The sequence below is a fragment of the Hibiscus syriacus genome, unplaced genomic scaffold (genome assembly GCF_006381635.1).
Source record: "Hibiscus syriacus cultivar Baekdansim isolate YM2019G1 unplaced genomic scaffold, ASM638163v2 tig00002919_pilon, whole genome shotgun sequence".
NCBI lineage: Eukaryota > Viridiplantae > Streptophyta > Magnoliopsida > Malvales > Malvaceae > Hibiscus > Hibiscus syriacus.
Genome location: NW_024061957.1, coordinates 1,002,987 through 1,021,385, shown reverse-complemented (window position 1 = coordinate 1,021,385; position 18,399 = coordinate 1,002,987). Strand labels below are relative to the sequence as shown.

Here is an 18,399-nt window from a genome sequence, read left to right as displayed (position 1 = left end):
ATTGCCATGAAGGAAACTGCACAAATTAAAAGAAAACAACACATCAAGAAAATGACCTACAATCGTCTTGTCAATTAATGCTGTTAGAAGCCGTTTTGCCCTAGAAAAAAAATATGGTCTAGAAAACAGGCAGAACAATCAGGCACATGGCTATACATTTGTTGTCTTTCAACTAAAAAGCGGTGGGAACCATAGTAATGCGTCTCAGAGGATGCGAAACATCGGTACCACCAGCATGCTGGACGAACTCTGCCGGGGTGAATGAAGTACCATGGCAGACACAGATGATGCTGACTTCGGAATTCGTATATTTGTATAGAAAACCATTGATGGTTCTACCATTGGGGCCATTGCCCGTCGTGGAGACGCAAGGCAAGTTCCAAAGGGAAAGGACGTGGTCGTTGGTAGGAGGTGGAATTCGAGGCCTAGGAGGCTTTCCCTTGGTATCTTTTGGGAAAGTGGTTGTGGTTGTTGCAGCTTCGTTTGAGGAAACAGGTTTGCTATCAACATCGGAATCGGTTTGGGGTTTGAGTTCTTTCTTCGGATTCGATGAAGGTGTTTTTTCGATGCCTTTTTTGGATTTATCAATGCTTTGTGCGGAGTCCGTTTGGTGAGAAGTAGCACTTTGTTCAGATTGGCCCTTTGGATTGCTTGCCACTGAACAATTTATTTGTGGAGCGGGGGCTTCGGCTTCACTGCTGCAACCACCTGAAAATGGAAGGGAAACAAAATATAAGAACAAATGCAGAGTATTGATAAACATCATATGATTCATTTTACATTTTTAAAACATTATAACATAATATTTGCATAAAAGAGGCAAATGACGTACCTTGATTAGAAGAGCTATGAAGATCCGAACCAGCTGAGGAACTACATATGGTTGACCTGTTGGAGCCTGTTTTCCTCTTCCGTTCATCTCTGCTACTATTCTGTTCTGAATAATATCCATTTACACCATTCAGACCCGAATCCCGGGGCGTCTGAAACGACGGAAACCCGCCATTCACAGCCACCGCCAGCGGTTGCACAACGCCGTTCTCATTCCCAGCTACACCGCCCCAACAAGGCACTGCATTTACGCGAGAATACCCAAACCAATTGGCGAGCGGCACGAACTGGATCTGAGGATACGGGCCCGGGACCCGTACCGGGATTACCGGACATACGAACGGGTTATTCAGCTCGCCGCTGGAATTAGGATTTACGTTACCAGAAAACTCTTCAACTCTGGATTTCTTGCATTCCCTTTCTTCCATTGGACCGGCACCATTGTCTTTGCTTTGAAACTCGCCGCTTCGGTGACATATTCCTCTCTTTTGCTGCTTGTGTTCTCTCTTCTTCCTCGCTTCTTGTCGCCTCAAAGCTTGAACCTCAAGTTTCGTTTGGGGGTCAAAACCAACGCTTTCTCCGAGATCTGCGTCGGTGTTATTGCTGGGTTTTGAATCGTTTTTTATGGGCTTTAGTTTATCGGCTTTTCCAAAGCTTCCTCCGATCGATAATCCCAGGTCTAGCTCAATTTCATCCTCTCTTAACCCCATTATCCCACAGTTGTTTTCCATTTCAAATTGCTCCAAAACAACAACAACGATTCTTGCTAAAACCTCATGTGACAAATGAAGAATCGAAAAAATATATATATAAAAAACAATCAAGATTGTACTCATTTTGTAGGGATACTTGCTTTTATATGGCTTCTTTGCTTGAATTTAGATTTTCAGGGGAGATAAAAGGGAAGAGGAAGGCCACGTGGCGATATGGGAGAAGGGGAGATGAAGAACTGGTGTTGACACGTAAGAGTGTTTTTGGACATAATTGGCGGGATTGGAAGTTCTCTGCCCTCGAATTTCTGCCAATTTGGTGTCCATCCATCACATCATGACACGTTTCAACAATTTGATTCTAGTAATATATTTTTGGGTTAATTTTTTAAAAGTCCTCAAACTGTAGAATAATATTTATTTTGGTAGCTAAATCTTTAAATATTATAATTATATTTTTGAAAAAGCAACATAACATCAATCAGATCCTTTATCAATCTAGATCGGGCCTTTAGTTTAATCCATCTAGCAATACAGTGACATAATATTGTATTTTAAGAATATAATTAAAATATTTTACAATTGAAATACCAATCTAAAATCTAAGCTGTAACGTGAAGAAATTCTTTGCAATTGACTTTTTTTAATGAACCTTCCAGTAAATTTTACTAAAAATAAAAATAAGATATTCATATCTTTTAGTTATTATCTTCTTTTTAAAATGCTTGCTTCGGTTTACAAAATTATGCGTATATGATTTTCCTTTTCTTTTGAATTTGGTGCAAATCGCTAAGAAGAGAAATTGGGATTAGGAGTCGATGATGAGTCTCAGGGAATGACGCGTGGCATATATATGCACGAAGAGCTGGTGATGAGTCAGAAACAGCTATGGTAGCGTAGGTACTTTATGAACACCTCTGCCATTATACGGACACGTGGTGCTAGATCTCCTTGTCTGCACGAATCTCGACCGTTCTATTCAAACATTCAATTATTTTGCCAGAATTCACAGGAATCGGAAGCAACGTGGCTGCTTCTGAGGTACGAAACGCGTGCAATTACGAGAGGTAGGCCCTCTGTTGGTTATCGTGATCCCGACTCGCGATGGAATTCAAGTCGACACAGCTGGATCGGTTATTCCGGCTATTTGACCAAACTGACCTTTTACGAATATTTATCTTTTTGACACAGTTTATTATATATTTTTTGGAGTGACATCCTTTCGGCTGAGTGGTTTAAAGGCGTGTCTCCGGAGACGTGCTTTACCCGTGTTTTTGCTGAGTTAAATGTCGCGTGTGGAAGGCGCATCTCCGGGGACGTGCCTTTCGCCAGCTCGACTGCCACGTATTTTGTTTAATAATAAATATTTTATTTTTATTATTATTATAAATTAATAATATATTATGTAAAGTGTTTCGATTATAATGTAAGAATTATCAAATGTATTTTATAAATGTTTGTTAAAGGTGGAGTGAATTATTTACATTAATATGATAGAACAATATATGAAAATCAGTTTTGACTTTATTGTAGTTATAGAAAAATGTATGAAATTATAATATTACACATATGGTTATATTATTATTTTTTATTCTGATTATCGATCTATTAATTTTATCAGTTAATTATTTAAATGTTATTAATCTAGTCATCTCTTATCAATATTTAACAAAAATATTGATGCATAAATTAATAAATTAGTATAATTACATATTTAATCTTCAAGACTTACATATTTTATGAAATTAGTCTTATTGAAAATTTAATTTAATAAATTTAATCCTCCAATCAGAACATGAAATGTGTCATTGTATACATAATTTTTTTAATAACTTTTAATTTGTTTAATTTAATATTTTTCTCTTCTAAGGTGGAATTATTATTATATTTTAAAAAAAATTATAACTAATAATATTAATTATTATATTAAATAAATATTTTCGTCGACGGGAAGCCTCATATGCATAGAGACATCTTCCAATGTAATTGTGGCATCTCCACATGGAAGGTGAAAAGTGTGTCTTGGACCTCCACCTCTCAATCAGTGCAGAAATTAGGACATGTTCGAGTTTACAACTGTCAATAATTGTTGCAATATACCCGAACCCGACAGAAGCTAAATATGGCAAAATATGTTCCGGTGTCGGTATGCGTGGATTTTTAATAAAAGTCTCTAAAATACGATCAGTATCCTAAATAATATACATTATAAAAAATAAAAATTAATATAAATTCATAATAACTTTAAAATAAAAATAAATTTAAATTTTAACATTAATTATAAAAAATATTATTATATCGCTAAAATGTCTGGAGATATGATCAATATCCAATCGCAACAGCATTTCGTTTTCCATTATAACTGTAGACAAAACAATATAATTATCACACAAAAAATTAATAATTCTAAATAAATAATAATTATATAAATATTATTTTAATAAAAAAATAATATTTACATAAATATATTAATATAAAATATAATAACTATTTAAAAAAATACTAACATAAAAATAAATTTCTTACCACTAATAACAAATTTAAAACTCAAATAGTTGGAGAATTTGAGTTATATAAGAGAGGAGAATATGATTTTGGTGTAAAGAATGAGGGAGGTTTAAGGGGATTTATATAGTGGAGGATGGGGTAGTTAGGAAAAACGGATGGAAACATTTATGGCATTTAATAGAAGGCGCGTCCTCGGAGATGTGCTTTCCACACGTAGCAATCGAATCAGTGAAAGCGCGTTCCCGGGGATGCGCCTTCCACACGTGACATCAAACTCAGCGAAAATACGGGTAAAACACGTCTCCGAAGACGCGTCTTTCGCCAGTTCAACCGAAATGGTACCATTTCGAAAAGTATATATTAAACGGTGCCAAAAAATAAATATTCGTTAAAGTCGTGTGGTCAAATCGCCGGTTATTCCGGGTCAAGTTGCGTTCGCAGCTTTCTGGGGGGGTGTATCGACGTGGTCCGTGTGGCTAGCGTAGCACATACGTGGTGCTAGTCCTTTGGTTATGAAGGGATACGTGGCGAACAGTAAAGGGGTTTAGGGATATGCGGCGAAACGTGGGATCCTGTGGACCAAAGTTTGAAAGTTTAGGGAAGAGGCGCATGGAGAACACGTGGCGAAGCAGAGAACATCACGAGCTTCGTGAGACCGAGAATTCCCGGAGCAAAAGGGCGATGGATGGTGAATGGTGATAAGGATGGAACATATCCACCAAAAGGTTAATGAGTAATGTTACCTGCATTTTGTTTATTTAATAAATTCCTATATTATTAATATAGCTAAAAATATTAGAATAATCTTTCTATTCCTCTTCACTTGTTTTACTTCACCGTTTGTGGAGTTATTTGATTTATGCCAGCAATTAACAATAAAAGAGAGAAAATTTTAACTGTTTTTATTCAAAACGTTCACAGCTTAACTTACTATTATTTAAGTAAATAAATTAAAATATTAACTTGGATTACAATTGTTGATGGAGCAAATTTAATCTCATTAGTCATTCACAGTTCATTGTTTTAATTGGTGAGTGAAAAATTACAATCAATAAAAAAATTATATTTAATTAATTTTATTATGTGAGAGAAAATTAATCATATGAAGAAAATATTTATAGGTGGTTTTTCACTCACTGTCAGTCATATATAAGATTATTATGATAACTTTATATTTGTTACAATCCAAATTTGTATATCATATATTGTTTTAAATATTGTTATTTTTTTTGAATAATTTAAAATGATTATAAGGTATTATATGTTCATACTTTCTTAAGCAATTGATATCACATACTTTCTACTGAGTTATTTTTTATTTTACAATTCTTATTTCCCTCTTATTAAGGGAGGAAAATATAATTTTAATCTTAATGAATATTAAACTCTGTGAACTTTTGACCACTTACTCTAAGAATTATTGATTCAAGTTCTTAAATATTAATAATGACGAGAAGATAAAAATAATTAAGATGGGCAATCCAAATCACTTCCAAGAAATATCAGAAAACGTGAACTACAAAAGTATGTTATGGCTGTTTGAATTAAACTTCAAAACAGACGAATTAAAGTTATTTGTATGTCCATCACGTTGCCTATCATTAATTTCAAAATCTCTAAACTGGCATCCTGACTAATAGTTGGCCCTGCGTAAAGCTGCCCAAAAAAATAAACAATATGATCATCTATTTATATTAATTGATATTGATATGTCTATCTACCGACAGTGCATAAAATATATAGAGAAAGAAATCATTGGGTTTAAGAGACGGGAAAGTGACAGACCTCTTAATATAATGGTAACAAAAGTCGACCAAGATGAATGTTTGGACAATTTCTGCAAGGATAGCCATGGGGAACCACAAGTAGCCATATCCAAGCAAGAATAGATATCTCCCTCTTGTCTCATAAACCTTACGTACACCATATATATGGCAACGGTTAACATTAATGCGATAATCATGATTAGCAAAAGTTCAAATTAACAAGTTTGAAGGTTTTGAACGTATCAAGCACAGATTATGCAGGGAGACAAAAATTAACCTGAATAATCCAATTACCGCAGGAGAGGAATCTGGCAACACCAAGTGCAAACACATAATGGGCCGTAAATGGTTCGATCATCTGTAAAATCGAAAAATACCATGAAATTAACATTCTGGTCTCTTATTTATACATGTGTGTAGGTATATATGTATTAATGTATACCTTTGCATTCTGCATCATGCGAAGCTGTGGCTTCACTGAAACTGCTTCCAGATAAACAAAAAGGCCCAAAGAACTTGACTGAAGTACATATCAGAACCTCGTGGGTGGATTAACACAGCAAGTATGGCAGAGGGCACCACCTGTAAATTATATATATATATATAACATCATAAAGTATATGTTATGAATTAATTACTAATTAGCAACACAATGAACTGTATTTCGTCTTGTAATAATTTTGCAATTATCATACAGTAGAGGGGAAAATTATCAAGCTCCTTGATGTAGGTGGACTTCAGCTTGAACCGAATCATGAATATAAGCCATGCAGTGAAAACAAAGGTGGCTAAATTATCAAGGAAAATGATTTTTGGAATTTGGAAGTTGGAATCAATACTAACTGGAGCTTAAGGCGTATCCTTAAAATGAGGTATGAGGCTTTTCCTGTTCTGTCTTCTGAAACTAAAAAGGTAGGTGATATCTGGGAAGTGATTAGAGTGAAGGGTACTAAAATACCATGGCAGAAACTGATATGGTTTCTCTCCATATCCCAAAACATAGTTTGATTGTGTGGATGGCTTTACTTGATAGACTTCCAACAAAGGATAAGCTGCATCGCATGGGGCTTGTTATCGAATGTCAATGTGTTTTTTGTAATGCTGCTTTGGAAACAAGGGACCACTTGTTCCTTGAGTGTCCTTTGGCTGCTTCTGTATGGGAGGCAGTCTTCAATCTTAATGGCTTGCAGAGTAGATCCTCATCATGGGAGACTCACTTAGTTTGGGCTTGTGGTGCTTGGAAAGGTAATACTTCATACTATTAAAGAAATAGTAGGTATACAATTAAGGGGTAGGAATATAAATAGACTTGATAGTGTTAATATTAATTACTCTTTGTAATCATTGGGTATAGTTTGATCGTTTTTTGTTTTTGTAAGTAGGGTGATCAAATGAAATCAGAACTCTGATTGTTTTTGTAGCATATTTATGCTTCTTTAGGTAATAAAATCGAATTATCTAAAAAAAAAAAGCTAAATCCAGCAATGTATGGATGTCGCCTTCCAGCATGAAGCTGCACACTACTCTTACTGCTAAAAACATCGCTGTGAGTTCTTGAGACTTCAACGAAAGCCCTTAAGAAGAAAACACAAAATCTTCATTTATTGATAATCACCAGGAGAATAATGTTAAAATCATGGAATATGTATCAGAGCGTGTCTTCTTGGTAGTAAGCTTGTAAATCAAAGAAACAATCCCAGCGGCGTGGGTAACCTCAGAGGCAAGAAAGAAGTGATTATCATCTTTCAGTAGGAGCTTAAATGCCGTGAAAGATAACACCAACACCATCACTGCAAGTAAGACCTTCAGCGTCATTGGTTGCTTCCATATCCATTCTAACACCTCTTTCACCGCTGATTTTGAATCTTTTTTACTTCCCATTTCTCCCTTTTCTTCTCCACAGAGATTCAAAGAAAAATAAAAGATTGATTATAGTTTCGAGAGTTCAAAAGGTGGCGTTTTCGAGAGTTGTTAAAATGGTGGATTCGACACTGTGAAAAAGAGACAAAAGAAAAGTCGCTTTTGGTGAAGACACGATTAGCGCATGCAGGAGGCCAGGGTGAATTATTTGGTATTAATGGCATTTGACGTGGATTTCTTTTTTCATGATATGAATATCAACTAAATCACGAGATTGGCGCAATTTCCTGCAGGTTTGATACATTAGTTTTTTTAATAAACTCTATATGAATTATCAAGAACGGATTTAAATTAAGAGGTTAAATTTATATAGTATATTAAATATTTAGGTTGAAGTAAACATAGATGGAGCAAGGAACGTTGTAAATGAAGAAGCATCGTGTGGGAGCCTACTCAGGGATGAACTGAATAAGTGGCTCATAGGATTCTCAATGTTTATAGGCATTTATTCGAGCTTAGAGATGGAGTTATGAGGCATCCATGAAGGCCTTAGCTACGCATGAAAACTAGGATACAAAAGGATATGCGCAGAGTCGAATTACAAAGAAGCAATACAAATGATAACCAATCCTTGTATGGGAGGCAGAAGACTCACAATTGTCCACCATATATCGGATCTACTAAATAGATAACGATAAACCTCGTTCTCCTACATTCCTTGGGAAGGCAATAAACTAACCGATGGTTTGATCAGACTGGCATGACAACAACCAAATGACCCCACGAATTTCATGAACCACCGGAGAGCTTAATTTTTCTTTTCGACAAAGAGTCCCGTATGTAACTAGCCAATAGGCCTCTTTCTTTATTTTATCAAAAAAAATATCAATTCAATTCGATTACCAAAATATATATTTACTTAAAGATAAACACATACAATATATTATGCCCCACCCCACTTGATATTTTATACAACAACAACAAAATCATATTCCCATATGCAATGGGGTAAAGGGAAGTAGGGTAGTAGGTTGGCCCCAACCCCACTTGATATTTTATACATATTTAGTATATTTTTAAATTATTATTATATGCACAAGCATAATATAATTTTTTCAACAAACGAGATTAAAACGTGATAAATATATTTCTTTTATGAAATGTACATTTATTTTTTTAATTGTAAAATTTTCACTGTTAATTCTTCAAATAATTTTATTTTTAAATATAATATTTATAAATTAATAAATAAAACACGATTTCACCCCTTTTTTTTGAGCAAAAAACTTAAGCTAATACTAGAACAAGCATCAAGAACTCAGTCCTAAGCCATCCTCATGTAGGGTTGAAAGGATATCGTCCGGAGGTGTCTGAAAGATCCATCCTGCAAATTCATCTTTATGGATCAACTTTATTATGCTGTGGGCTAGCCTGATCACTCCACGGCGAACCTGTAAAAATGATACCACCCAATTCTCATTCACCCTCTCTCATATATGTTATAGGATAACCTACGATGCCATTCCTTGTGCTAGTTGAGATAATAACTGGAATGCGTCCGTGTTGTTAACCTCAAAGATAACCCTCTGTGGTCCGATGTTCTGGGTGTGAGAAAGGCCTTTGAGCACCCCCACAGTTGGGCTTCCACCACCGAACATATTCCCACGACTTTAAAAAATCCGATTACCTATTCTCCATCATTATTTCTAATCACTCCTCCACATGAGACGTATCCGTCCAGAGCGTTGCTTGCCTCGTCCGTGTTAACCTTTACCCACTCAACCGGGGGCGCCTCCCATCGCAATGCTCTTGTGGGGCTCCCGGACTGCTTGCTTTAGCAGCCAATACAATTCCCCTTATTTCGTACAACTCAACTCCATTAAATTAATTTATCAAAAGCAATTTAAATTAAAAGCCCTCTACACCTATTAACTCCAATCTTAACTTCTAAAATCCAAACTTAAACTCAAATTCAAAATTATATCCTAATTCAAAAAGCAATAATATTCACACACTTATAAAACACTTAAATCGAGCATCTGTTATCCCCTTTTAATGTCTGTACTCATGGATTGAGTAGATTTGAATAGAAGAATTCAAAACAAACAGTTTAAATTTAAATTTTTATTGTTTAAATTAAAATTTTTAATAGTTTAGAGCGATTAAAAGATAATATATATTTATAAAATGTTTATTTTATTCGAATGCATTAAGTGATTTCAGTGGTAAAAGATAACATTGATCTCTATATAAATTATAAGCTAGAGCAGCGACGTCTGCAAGGTGTGTGTTCGTTATCAATATGTTAAGAAAATTTTAACTAAATGCTACCTTGTAATCACCCATACTTTTAAAAAAATCTTAATTTATTAACAACGTATACACATATCTATTTAAAAGAAAAGAGATTTAAATGCATTTCTTCTGATGAGACTAATATGTTTTAAGCATTATCAACTTGTTACCAACCCACAAGAGTTGGTGTGGTGCACGTGATTTGCTGGCAGCAACTTGCAAACAACAAGCCCAACGAAACAGCCAAGCAGAGTTTGTTGTCGCCAAAAAGAAGAAGGAAAAGGCCAAGACTCGTTCAAAAGGATGTAAGCGGAGAAGAAGAAAAGTTGTAGTTGAGAAAAGTACGTACGTAACCAGTAAGCAGGGTGGTGCTGGCGTTGGATCTTACATCACCGTTAAAGATTAATGCAAATCTTAGGCATTGATTTGGCTTTGAATCAAAACTTAATCAACATTTATATTCAATCATCCCACATATTCGTTGTAGGATCTGTTTTCGAGTTTGGTGGGTTGGTGAGATAGCGATGCCCATGTCCCACTTTCTCCTACTCTTTCAGGGCCTGGCTCAACCATTTTCTTTATAAAATAGCTTCTGTATAAAAGGTTAAATTATAATTAAAGTTTACACTGTAAAAATATCCTTTAATGGTATATATTAATCTCGATGATAAGTAAATTAAATCTTTTAAAATAATTTAATTATTTCGATTTAAAAGTAAAAAGGTGAACACAATAAATTTGTAAATAAATAAAAGATACTTGATCAATATACGAGACACTGACAACTTTCTATTTAGATGTCTTAAATTTCCTAAATATTTAATTTTTATCTTCACACCCCTAATATTTTTAATATTTGTTTTTTTCACTAAATTTATCTTGTATCCTAAAAAATATGTGGACGAACCAAATTTTAGCACATAATAATTATTTTAAAGGTGCTCTACAGTCGCAACTAAAACTTGTCTTTCCCTTTATTCATTGGGTCGCCGCCGTCATTTTTTCTAAACGCAAATGGCTCTTAGGAATGACAAAAGCTCCGGCTGCTAATTGCTTTTGGGTCCGACTTAAAATTGTCTTTAACCTCAAAGTTTCTCTACCTCACATAATATTTTTGGTTTTAGAAAAGTTCTTAATTTATTATTTTAATATTATATCCATCCCATTCCATTGGATCAGCCCCTCCTCCTCCTCTCCCTGCACCTATTTCCCAAAGCTTATATTTTTCTCGTCTTTCTCCTGCATTTGGGAGACTCGGATTTCACAGGTTTCTGATCGAAATCTGGGTTTTGAATTAACATTCGTAGAATCCGTTTGATTTCTGGGTTGATTCAAGGTTTGGGATTTTCTCTATTCTTTGATTCCGCATCGAGGTTGGTTGGTTTTTGTGGTTTTGTCAATGGGCTCTTTGGATGAGGTCCATTTATGCGTTGAGATTGAGAATGGAATGAAGTTGGGTTTCGAGGAAGAGCCTGAAACCATAGCTATTCAGGATGCTGTCAAAGTTCTATTGCAGGGTTTGGGTGAGGATGTCAACAGAGAGGGTCTTGTGAAAACTCCCCTTCGTGTTGCCAAGGCACTTCGTGGAGGAACAAGAGGTACTTTTTCATTTATTTATTCGTTCATTCCCAGTAATTTTCCGAGATCTCCATTTTTTTTTACTTAGTTCTAGATCCATACCTGGTTCAAGAAGGTTGTTTATTACTTAAATCTTTACTCAAAGGATTTTGCAATCAATAAGCTTTGTTGAATATGTTTTAGGTTCGTTAGAATAATACCAGACCAAGATTGAATGTTGTTTGTACAGAGCTTTTTAATGTTAAAAATAAGGCTGTGTTTGCTCGTATACATGTTGTATTCTCATGTTTGTGCTGAGTATTGAACTTTCCATTATCTTTTTCAGGTTACGAGCAGAAGGTGAAAGATGTTGTTGAGGGAGCTTTATTCCCTGAAGTGGGTTTACATGATGGAGTTGGTCATGCTGGAGGTGTAGGTGGGCTTGTGATCGTTCGAGATCTCGATCTATTCTCGTATTGTGAGTCATGCTTGCTTCCGCTTCAGCTTAAGTGTCATGTAGGTTATGTGCCATCAGGCCAGCGGGTTGTTGGCTTAAGCAAACTCTCTAGGGTAGCTGATGTGTTTGCAAAACGACTGCAAGACCCACAGCGTTTAGCCGATGAAATATGTTCATCTTTGCACCATGGAATCAAGCCAGCGGGGTTGCCGTGATACTTGAGTGTTTGCATATTCATTTCCCGAATTTGGAGTCGGTCTGCCTGGACTCGAAGCATCAAGGATGGTTAAAAGTGCTTGTGTCCTCGGGATCTGGTGTTTTCGGAAATGAAAATGCTGATGCCTGGGTTGATTTTCTTGGTCTTCTGAAATTCAGAGGTGTGACTGCGGAGAAAATTCTCACAAAGGACTCTACCAAACAAAGTTGGTGCCCTTCACATTCTTCACCTATGGCTAAAATTCCGTCTGATCTTGTAGCAGGCAACCCTGAAATGGTTGCTGCAGTAGCATCAATACTCAGATCTTTGGGTGAAGATCCATTAAGGAAAGAGCTTGTGGAAACTCCTGGCCATTTCGTGAGGTGGTTGATGAATTTTCAGAATACGAAGTTAGAGATGAAGCTGAATGGCTTCGCTTGCGGCATAACCGATCTCCTTAAACCTAATGGGGAAGTCGGTTTGCGCAACAACAAACATATGCATTCAGAGTTGAACCTGTCATTCTGGTCACAATGTGAGCACCATCTACTTCCCTTTTATGGTGTAGTTCATATTGGATACTTCTGCCCTAAAGAATTCAACCACATCGGGAAGTCCCTTTTGCAGTCAATAGTACATTTTTACGGCTTCAAGCTCCAAGTGCAAGAAAGACTTACAAGGCAAATTGCCGAGACGGTTTCATCTATCTTAGGTGGGGATATCATGGTAGTTGTGGAAGCTAACCACACCTGTATGATTTCTAGAGGGATCGAAAAATTTGGCAGTAACACGGCTACAATTGCTGTGCTAGGCCAATTTGCAACCGATCCGGCTGCTAGGGCGATGTTTTTACAGAGGATTACAGACGGCACTGCTTCTCAAATATCATAGTTATTCTTTTTTAGATCCTCAGTTCATGCTTTCCCAGTATGCAGCAGTGATGAATAAGGTATAATTTTATATTTTATACTGTATACTCCATGGATTACAAACAAAATTGCAGCTTGGGGCTTGGTTATGTTCCAAATCCAGTTTGCATATTGAAGGCACGAGTTCCATTTATGGCACCATATTTAGAATTTTTTATGTTTGTCTTACTCTTTGTATTATAAATCCTCTTGAGGTAATCCCAGGGGGTAAGTCTTTGGTTCCGTAGTCACATTTCTGGGCATACGATTCTTCCTTAAAGATCCCAGTGTTGCTGAAATTTAAACACCATTATTATACAACTTGGAGAATGATTACTTTGAAAGGTTTATTTTTCTTGGTTTCAACTTTTTGTTCTCCCCTCTGCAAATAGTTCAGATTTTCTGTTGTTAATATTCAGGTGATATAATGCTTTAAATAAAAAGTTATATTTTTGAAAATTGTTTAACGATAAAGAAAATACAAACATTGCAATCAAAGTTCATGAGAAGTACTTTGCAATCATCATCTTGAAAAGCTTTGAAGACGAGAAAGATGAAAATAAAAAACTCACAGACCAGCATTTGTATGGTTTCAAGTACCGAGTACTTGTGAATATACAAATGACTCGAAAAAATATAAATCTAGTGTAAGTATCAAACAATCTTCATAAAATTAGGGCTCAACAATATTCTTGCCAGTGGCATGACCATCAATGCTCTTGGCCCAAGCCCCTCCAACATTACTTGGAATCAATTACTGGCTTAAGCTTTCCTTCTTTCACCAACTTGACACGAAACTCGAGGTTCTCTGTCTTGGGTGCCGGTTGAGATCTGCTGCTTCGAGAATGTGATCTTTTCCAGAGCAATACTCATCATTAAACAAATCCTAGCTATCCATATGATTTTATGCAATTCGAATTTCATTAAACAAAGAATTTTAAAATTTCATAACAAACTATAGTGCTCTATAACATTACATCTCACATACCATTGTTTACATTACCAGAAGAAGACGAGAAATATAAACCAAAAAAAAAAAAACTTTACACACAAATATTTGCATTGTTCAAAATACAGTAGTTGTGAATTATACAAATGACTCATGAGCAACCCAAATCGCTGACAAAATTATAATAGTAGTGTAAATTATAAAGTAATATTTATAAACTAGGGCTCCACAAGAATCTTGCCAGTGGCATGGCCATCGATGCTCTTGCCCCAAGCCTCTCCAGCCTTACTTAGAGGATGCTTTGAATCAATTACAGGCTTCAGCTTTCCTGCTTTCACCAACTTCACAAGATAATCCAGGTTCTCTTTCTTAGGATCCGTGAACACGAGAATGAGCTGCTTCTTGGAGCATGTAATCTTTTTCGCAGCAGCACTCATCAGTGTACCAAAAGCAGGAGTAGTATCTACTACCTTTCCTTTTGGAGTCAGGTTAGCCGCGAAAGTAGACCAAGGAATGTTGGTGGTACAGTGGATGATTATATCGTATTTGCGACCTGATGGGCTCTTCAGAGCCTTTCCTTCTGGACTCTTGTAGTCAAGAACCTCGTCAGCCCCCAGGCTTCTGATTAAATTCATGTTACGAGCCCCGCATGTGGCTGTCACGTGTGCGTTTGCAAGCTTTGCCAGCTGAACCGCATATGTTCCTACACCGCCTGAAGCTGCGGTGATCAGGACGTTTACTTGCGGGCCGCTTCCGTCGAGTTTGAGCCCAGCATGTTGTGTGATTGACTGGTGAGCTGCGAGGCCCGCAATCGGCAAAGCTGCTGCTTCGAGGGAGGATACATCCGGAGGCCTTGGAACTGTGGAACCCTCCTTGGCCACAGCAAATTCAGCTAGTGCACCTCCGTTCTGTCATTTGCAAAATACATTCATATAATAAGATTAGTTGGCATGCTACTAGCTACTATACAATTTGTATCCAAAAGAACAAGAACGAGTGCTTACACCAAGTACGGCAACGACTTTATCTCCGGCTTTGAAACGCTCGACTTCTGATCCAACCTGCACGATTTCTCCTGCAACATCCGTACCAGGAATGTGGGGGAATTTGCGAGGTAAAAATGGGCGAGCTATCCCATTCTGTATTTTCCAGTCGATGGGGTTAATACTAGCTGCCTCTACTTTGATCAAAACTTCATCCTTTTTGGGACTAGGAATCGGAACTTCAACATGCTGCAACAGGCATCAAATTCACAACCATTACAAAAACAAGCCACCAACAATATTTACTTTAAATCTCGCGTTTTAATTCAAACCTTTCTTAAAAAAAAAAAGAGCCTACCTTCAAACCGTCGACTCCTCCGCCATATTTACTGTATTGAACGGCACGCATCAAATTCTTGGCCATTTTTGGAGGAAAATATCTAAGAGAAAATGAAAACCAAAGTGCTTTGTAAAGCTTGTGGTAAGGGCAAAATATCTGAGAAAGAGGAGGATCGGATGCTGTTATGAGATGATATGTTTTGCGTAGATACTTTGAATTTATAGTGAAGAATCCACACTGGAATATCTTTCCCCACGATCCGAACGAAATAGTTGAATACGCGTTACTGGGAACCGATGCTCTAGAAACATTGAATTTTATTAGTCTATCAAATCGTGGGTGCCGTCGATTTTATTCGCTTTGGTCGAGTTTGATTTTTTTATACCATTTTTTTTAATTTGATTAATATTTTTATATTAATTTTTAATCTTCTTGTTTTATTTTAATAAAATTTTCTTATTTTATTTTAATAAAACAACTTTGTTTCATTTATAAAATAATTCTATTTTTAATATAATAATTTTATTTTATTTTAATAAAATTCCAAATTTACTTTTATAGATAATTCTAAGAGTTTTATTTTGTAAAACAGTTTTTATTAAATATTACATTTACTGTGTATGAATTCTTTAAACTTTTTAAAAATTGACCAAACTTTTATAAATCTTTTGATTAATTTTGGTGACTAAATTTTATTAATTTTTAAAGATATTATTGTCACATGACACATTATATTTTTATAACTTTAAATATATAGATTTTTTAAGAGGAAATTTTAAAAATATATTAAATTTCTAAAATACTAATTTTGAAATAAAATATTTAATTGAATTTTTTAAAATTAAATTATCAAACGACTTCGGTGATAAAATGACATATTACTCTTTAAAGATACTGAGTTCTAATAGTTTTTTTGGTTACGTCTGCAAATATAGACGAACTCATCACACATATTAAGAGACGAAATTATAAAATTTTAAATGAGATAAATTTCTAAAATCTGATGGGAACAAAAAGCATATTATTAATAAAAATATATATAAAAAAATTAAATTTAAATTATAGTCGCAATGTAATTGCTATTTATGAAACTCTTCCTCCTAGGCTTTATTGTATTCTAGGCGATAAGATTGAGTTTCATTTGTATCTAATCCTTCATTAATATATAATAAATAATACTCATTTTAGCTTTATGTCGCATCAGGAACCAATTTGTATGAAAGAAGAACCAAATGGACTTTATATGTATTTCAAAAGAAACAGCCGCCACACCTGGTGCTGGCTATGTAGGTATAAAGAATTTTCTTTTGCTTTTCGGCCCGGAGAATAAATTCCAAATCGACATAACTTATTATAATAAGATCATTAATATTTTATAATTTTATAAATTATAATCAAATCAAATCAAATCAAATTTTATTTCTATTTAATTTGTAATATTTATTATAAAATTAAAATAAATATTTCATATCTTATATAGTAAAAAATAATTAAGATAGAGTTAAGGATAACTTTTTTGAATTTTAACAAATAATATTGTTATATCTTCGTTAATGATTTTCCATATATCAATTTCATATAATTTTTTTTAAAGATAGCATTCTTAAACTCTAGTATTCAAGGAGTTTCATAAGACATCAAGAGAACATTTCCGGAGAAAGAACTTCGAATATATAACAATATTAAGAAGCTACAACATATTGACATGATTTCTGACAAATCTATGTGACTTATTAGATCTAAAGTTATCATCGCTTGATTATATATACCTAATCTATTAGCCTACGAGTATTCATGATGATTTTACGCTTGAAACCAACTCCAAGAATCACTATAAGGCAAGGTGACCCTATTTCACCCATCCTCTTTGTTCTTTCAATGAATATTCTTTCTTCCATGCTTAATATGGTGCTGCAAGAGGTCTTTATAGCTACCATCCTAAATGTAAGAAAGTAGGGCTCACCCATTTATCCTTTGCCGACAACTTGTTAATCTTATGTAAGGGTAATGTTGAGTCAGTAATTGGTGTCATTACTGTTCTTGAAAGTTTCTATGAGATGTCTGGTCTGAACTTAAATGCTGCTAAATGTACTTTCTTCACTGCTGGAATTTCATTCAAAACTGTTGAGTATATTGAACAAGCTACTGGGTTCACTTACTGTCATTTACCAGTTAGATACCTTGGAATCCCATTGACTACTCGTAAACTTTCTGAGAAAGACTGTGATTCTCTTATTGCCAATATTAAAGCAAGACTTGCTCTTTGGTCTCGTAAAAATCTGACTTATGCTGGAAGACTAGAACTTATCCGAGCAGTCCTATTCAGTATTGTTAATTACTGGTGTACGCAACTTTCTCTTCCTTAAGCAATAATCAGCAAGATTGAACAGCTTTGCTCTAGGTTCTTCTGGAAAGGCTCTGATAAATTAGCTACATGAGCAAGAGTTAGCTGGGCAAAAATCCGTCAATTAAAATCTGAGGGTGTATTAGTCTGAAAAATCTCAAAATTTGGAATAAAGCTTGCATGATCAAGCTCATAAGGAATTTATTGGCTGGAGAGGGATCATTATGGATTGCTTGGATCCATGCGTATGTTATTAAGGACAGTGATTGTGGCAAATGGAAAGCAAAGCAAGTTTTAGTTGGAGTTTCAACTGTATTCTTAAATTACGCAGTAAGCTATCTCCCCTATATCGAATGGTGCATTTACATTAAAGATTTTTCGTAAGAGATTAGGGTGAAGGAAAACAAGGTTCCCTGGCATTCACTGATATGGTTCTCACAGTATATTCCCAAGCACAGTCTAATTGCTTGGATGGCAATACTCGATCGATTGCCAACACGTGACCGACTGCAGCGTATGGGGATCACCACTGAAGAGAATTGTGTGCTTTGCAACGACGCAATAGAATCTAGGAATCACTTGTTCTTCGACTGCTCCACTGCTTCATTTTTAGGAGCAAAATTCTGCTACTCTCAACATCAAGAAACACTGCTCATCATGGGAGGATTTGTTTGTTTGGGCTCATAGTTCTTGGA

At 35.4% G+C, this 18,399-nt stretch overlaps 3 protein-coding genes and 1 pseudogene across 3 annotated transcripts; 1 reads left to right on the top strand and 3 right to left on the bottom strand.

Annotated features, from left to right (window-relative positions):
* Positions 1-96: 96 nt before the first annotated feature.
* On the bottom strand, positions 97-1,688 carry LOC120165019 (protein NINJA homolog 1-like). The gene is made up of 2 exons (XM_039174621.1): positions 833-1,688; positions 97-708 (listed from the first exon to the last, which is right to left on the bottom strand). Exons 1-2 carry the CDS (start codon positions 1,665-1,667, stop codon positions 173-175), a joined length of 1,371 nt encoding a protein of 456 aa, XP_039030552.1. The 5' UTR covers positions 1,668-1,688; the 3' UTR covers positions 97-172.
* A 3,861-nt stretch (positions 1,689-5,549) lies between these two features.
* On the bottom strand, positions 5,550-7,696 carry LOC120164992 (annotated as a pseudogene).
* Positions 7,697-11,186: 3,490 nt separating this feature from the next.
* LOC120164929 (GTP cyclohydrolase 1-like) lies at positions 11,187-13,267 on the top strand. Its single transcript, XM_039174556.1, is given in 3 exon segments — positions 11,187-11,568; positions 11,874-12,182; positions 12,185-13,267. Coding segments are annotated over 3 exon segments (1,395 nt in total). The 5' UTR covers positions 11,187-11,369; the 3' UTR covers positions 13,072-13,267.
* Positions 13,268-14,194: 927 nt separating this feature from the next.
* On the bottom strand, positions 14,195-15,533 carry LOC120164970 (chloroplast envelope quinone oxidoreductase homolog). Its single transcript, XM_039174591.1, has 3 exons — positions 15,379-15,533; positions 15,042-15,269; positions 14,195-14,945 (listed from the first exon to the last, which is right to left on the bottom strand). Exons 1-3 carry the CDS (start codon positions 15,442-15,444, stop codon positions 14,256-14,258), a joined length of 984 nt encoding a protein of 327 aa, XP_039030522.1. The 5' UTR covers positions 15,445-15,533; the 3' UTR covers positions 14,195-14,255.
* Positions 15,534-18,399: the final 2,866 nt, after the last annotated feature.

Excerpts from the sequence above, each read along its gene's own strand:
- LOC120164970 (XM_039174591.1), bottom strand. The coding sequence starts at position 15,444 with ATGGCCAAGAATTTGATGCGTGCCGTTCAATACAGTAAATATGGCGGA. Across the intron at positions 15,270-15,378 it reads GAGGAGTCGACGGTTTGAAG|CATGTTGAAGTTCCGATTCC; the intron begins GTAGGCTCTTTT and ends TGCCTGTTGCAG. Across the intron at positions 14,946-15,041 it reads AAGTCGTTGCCGTACTTGGT|AACGGAGGTGCACTAGCTGA; the intron begins GTAAGCACTCGT and ends TGCAAATGACAG.
- LOC120165019 (XM_039174621.1), bottom strand. The coding sequence starts at position 1,667 with ATGAGTACAATCTTGATTGTTTTTTATATATATATTTTTTCGATTCTT. Across the intron at positions 709-832 it reads TCATAGCTCTTCTAATCAAG|GTGGTTGCAGCAGTGAAGCC; the intron begins GTACGTCATTTG and ends TTCCATTTTCAG.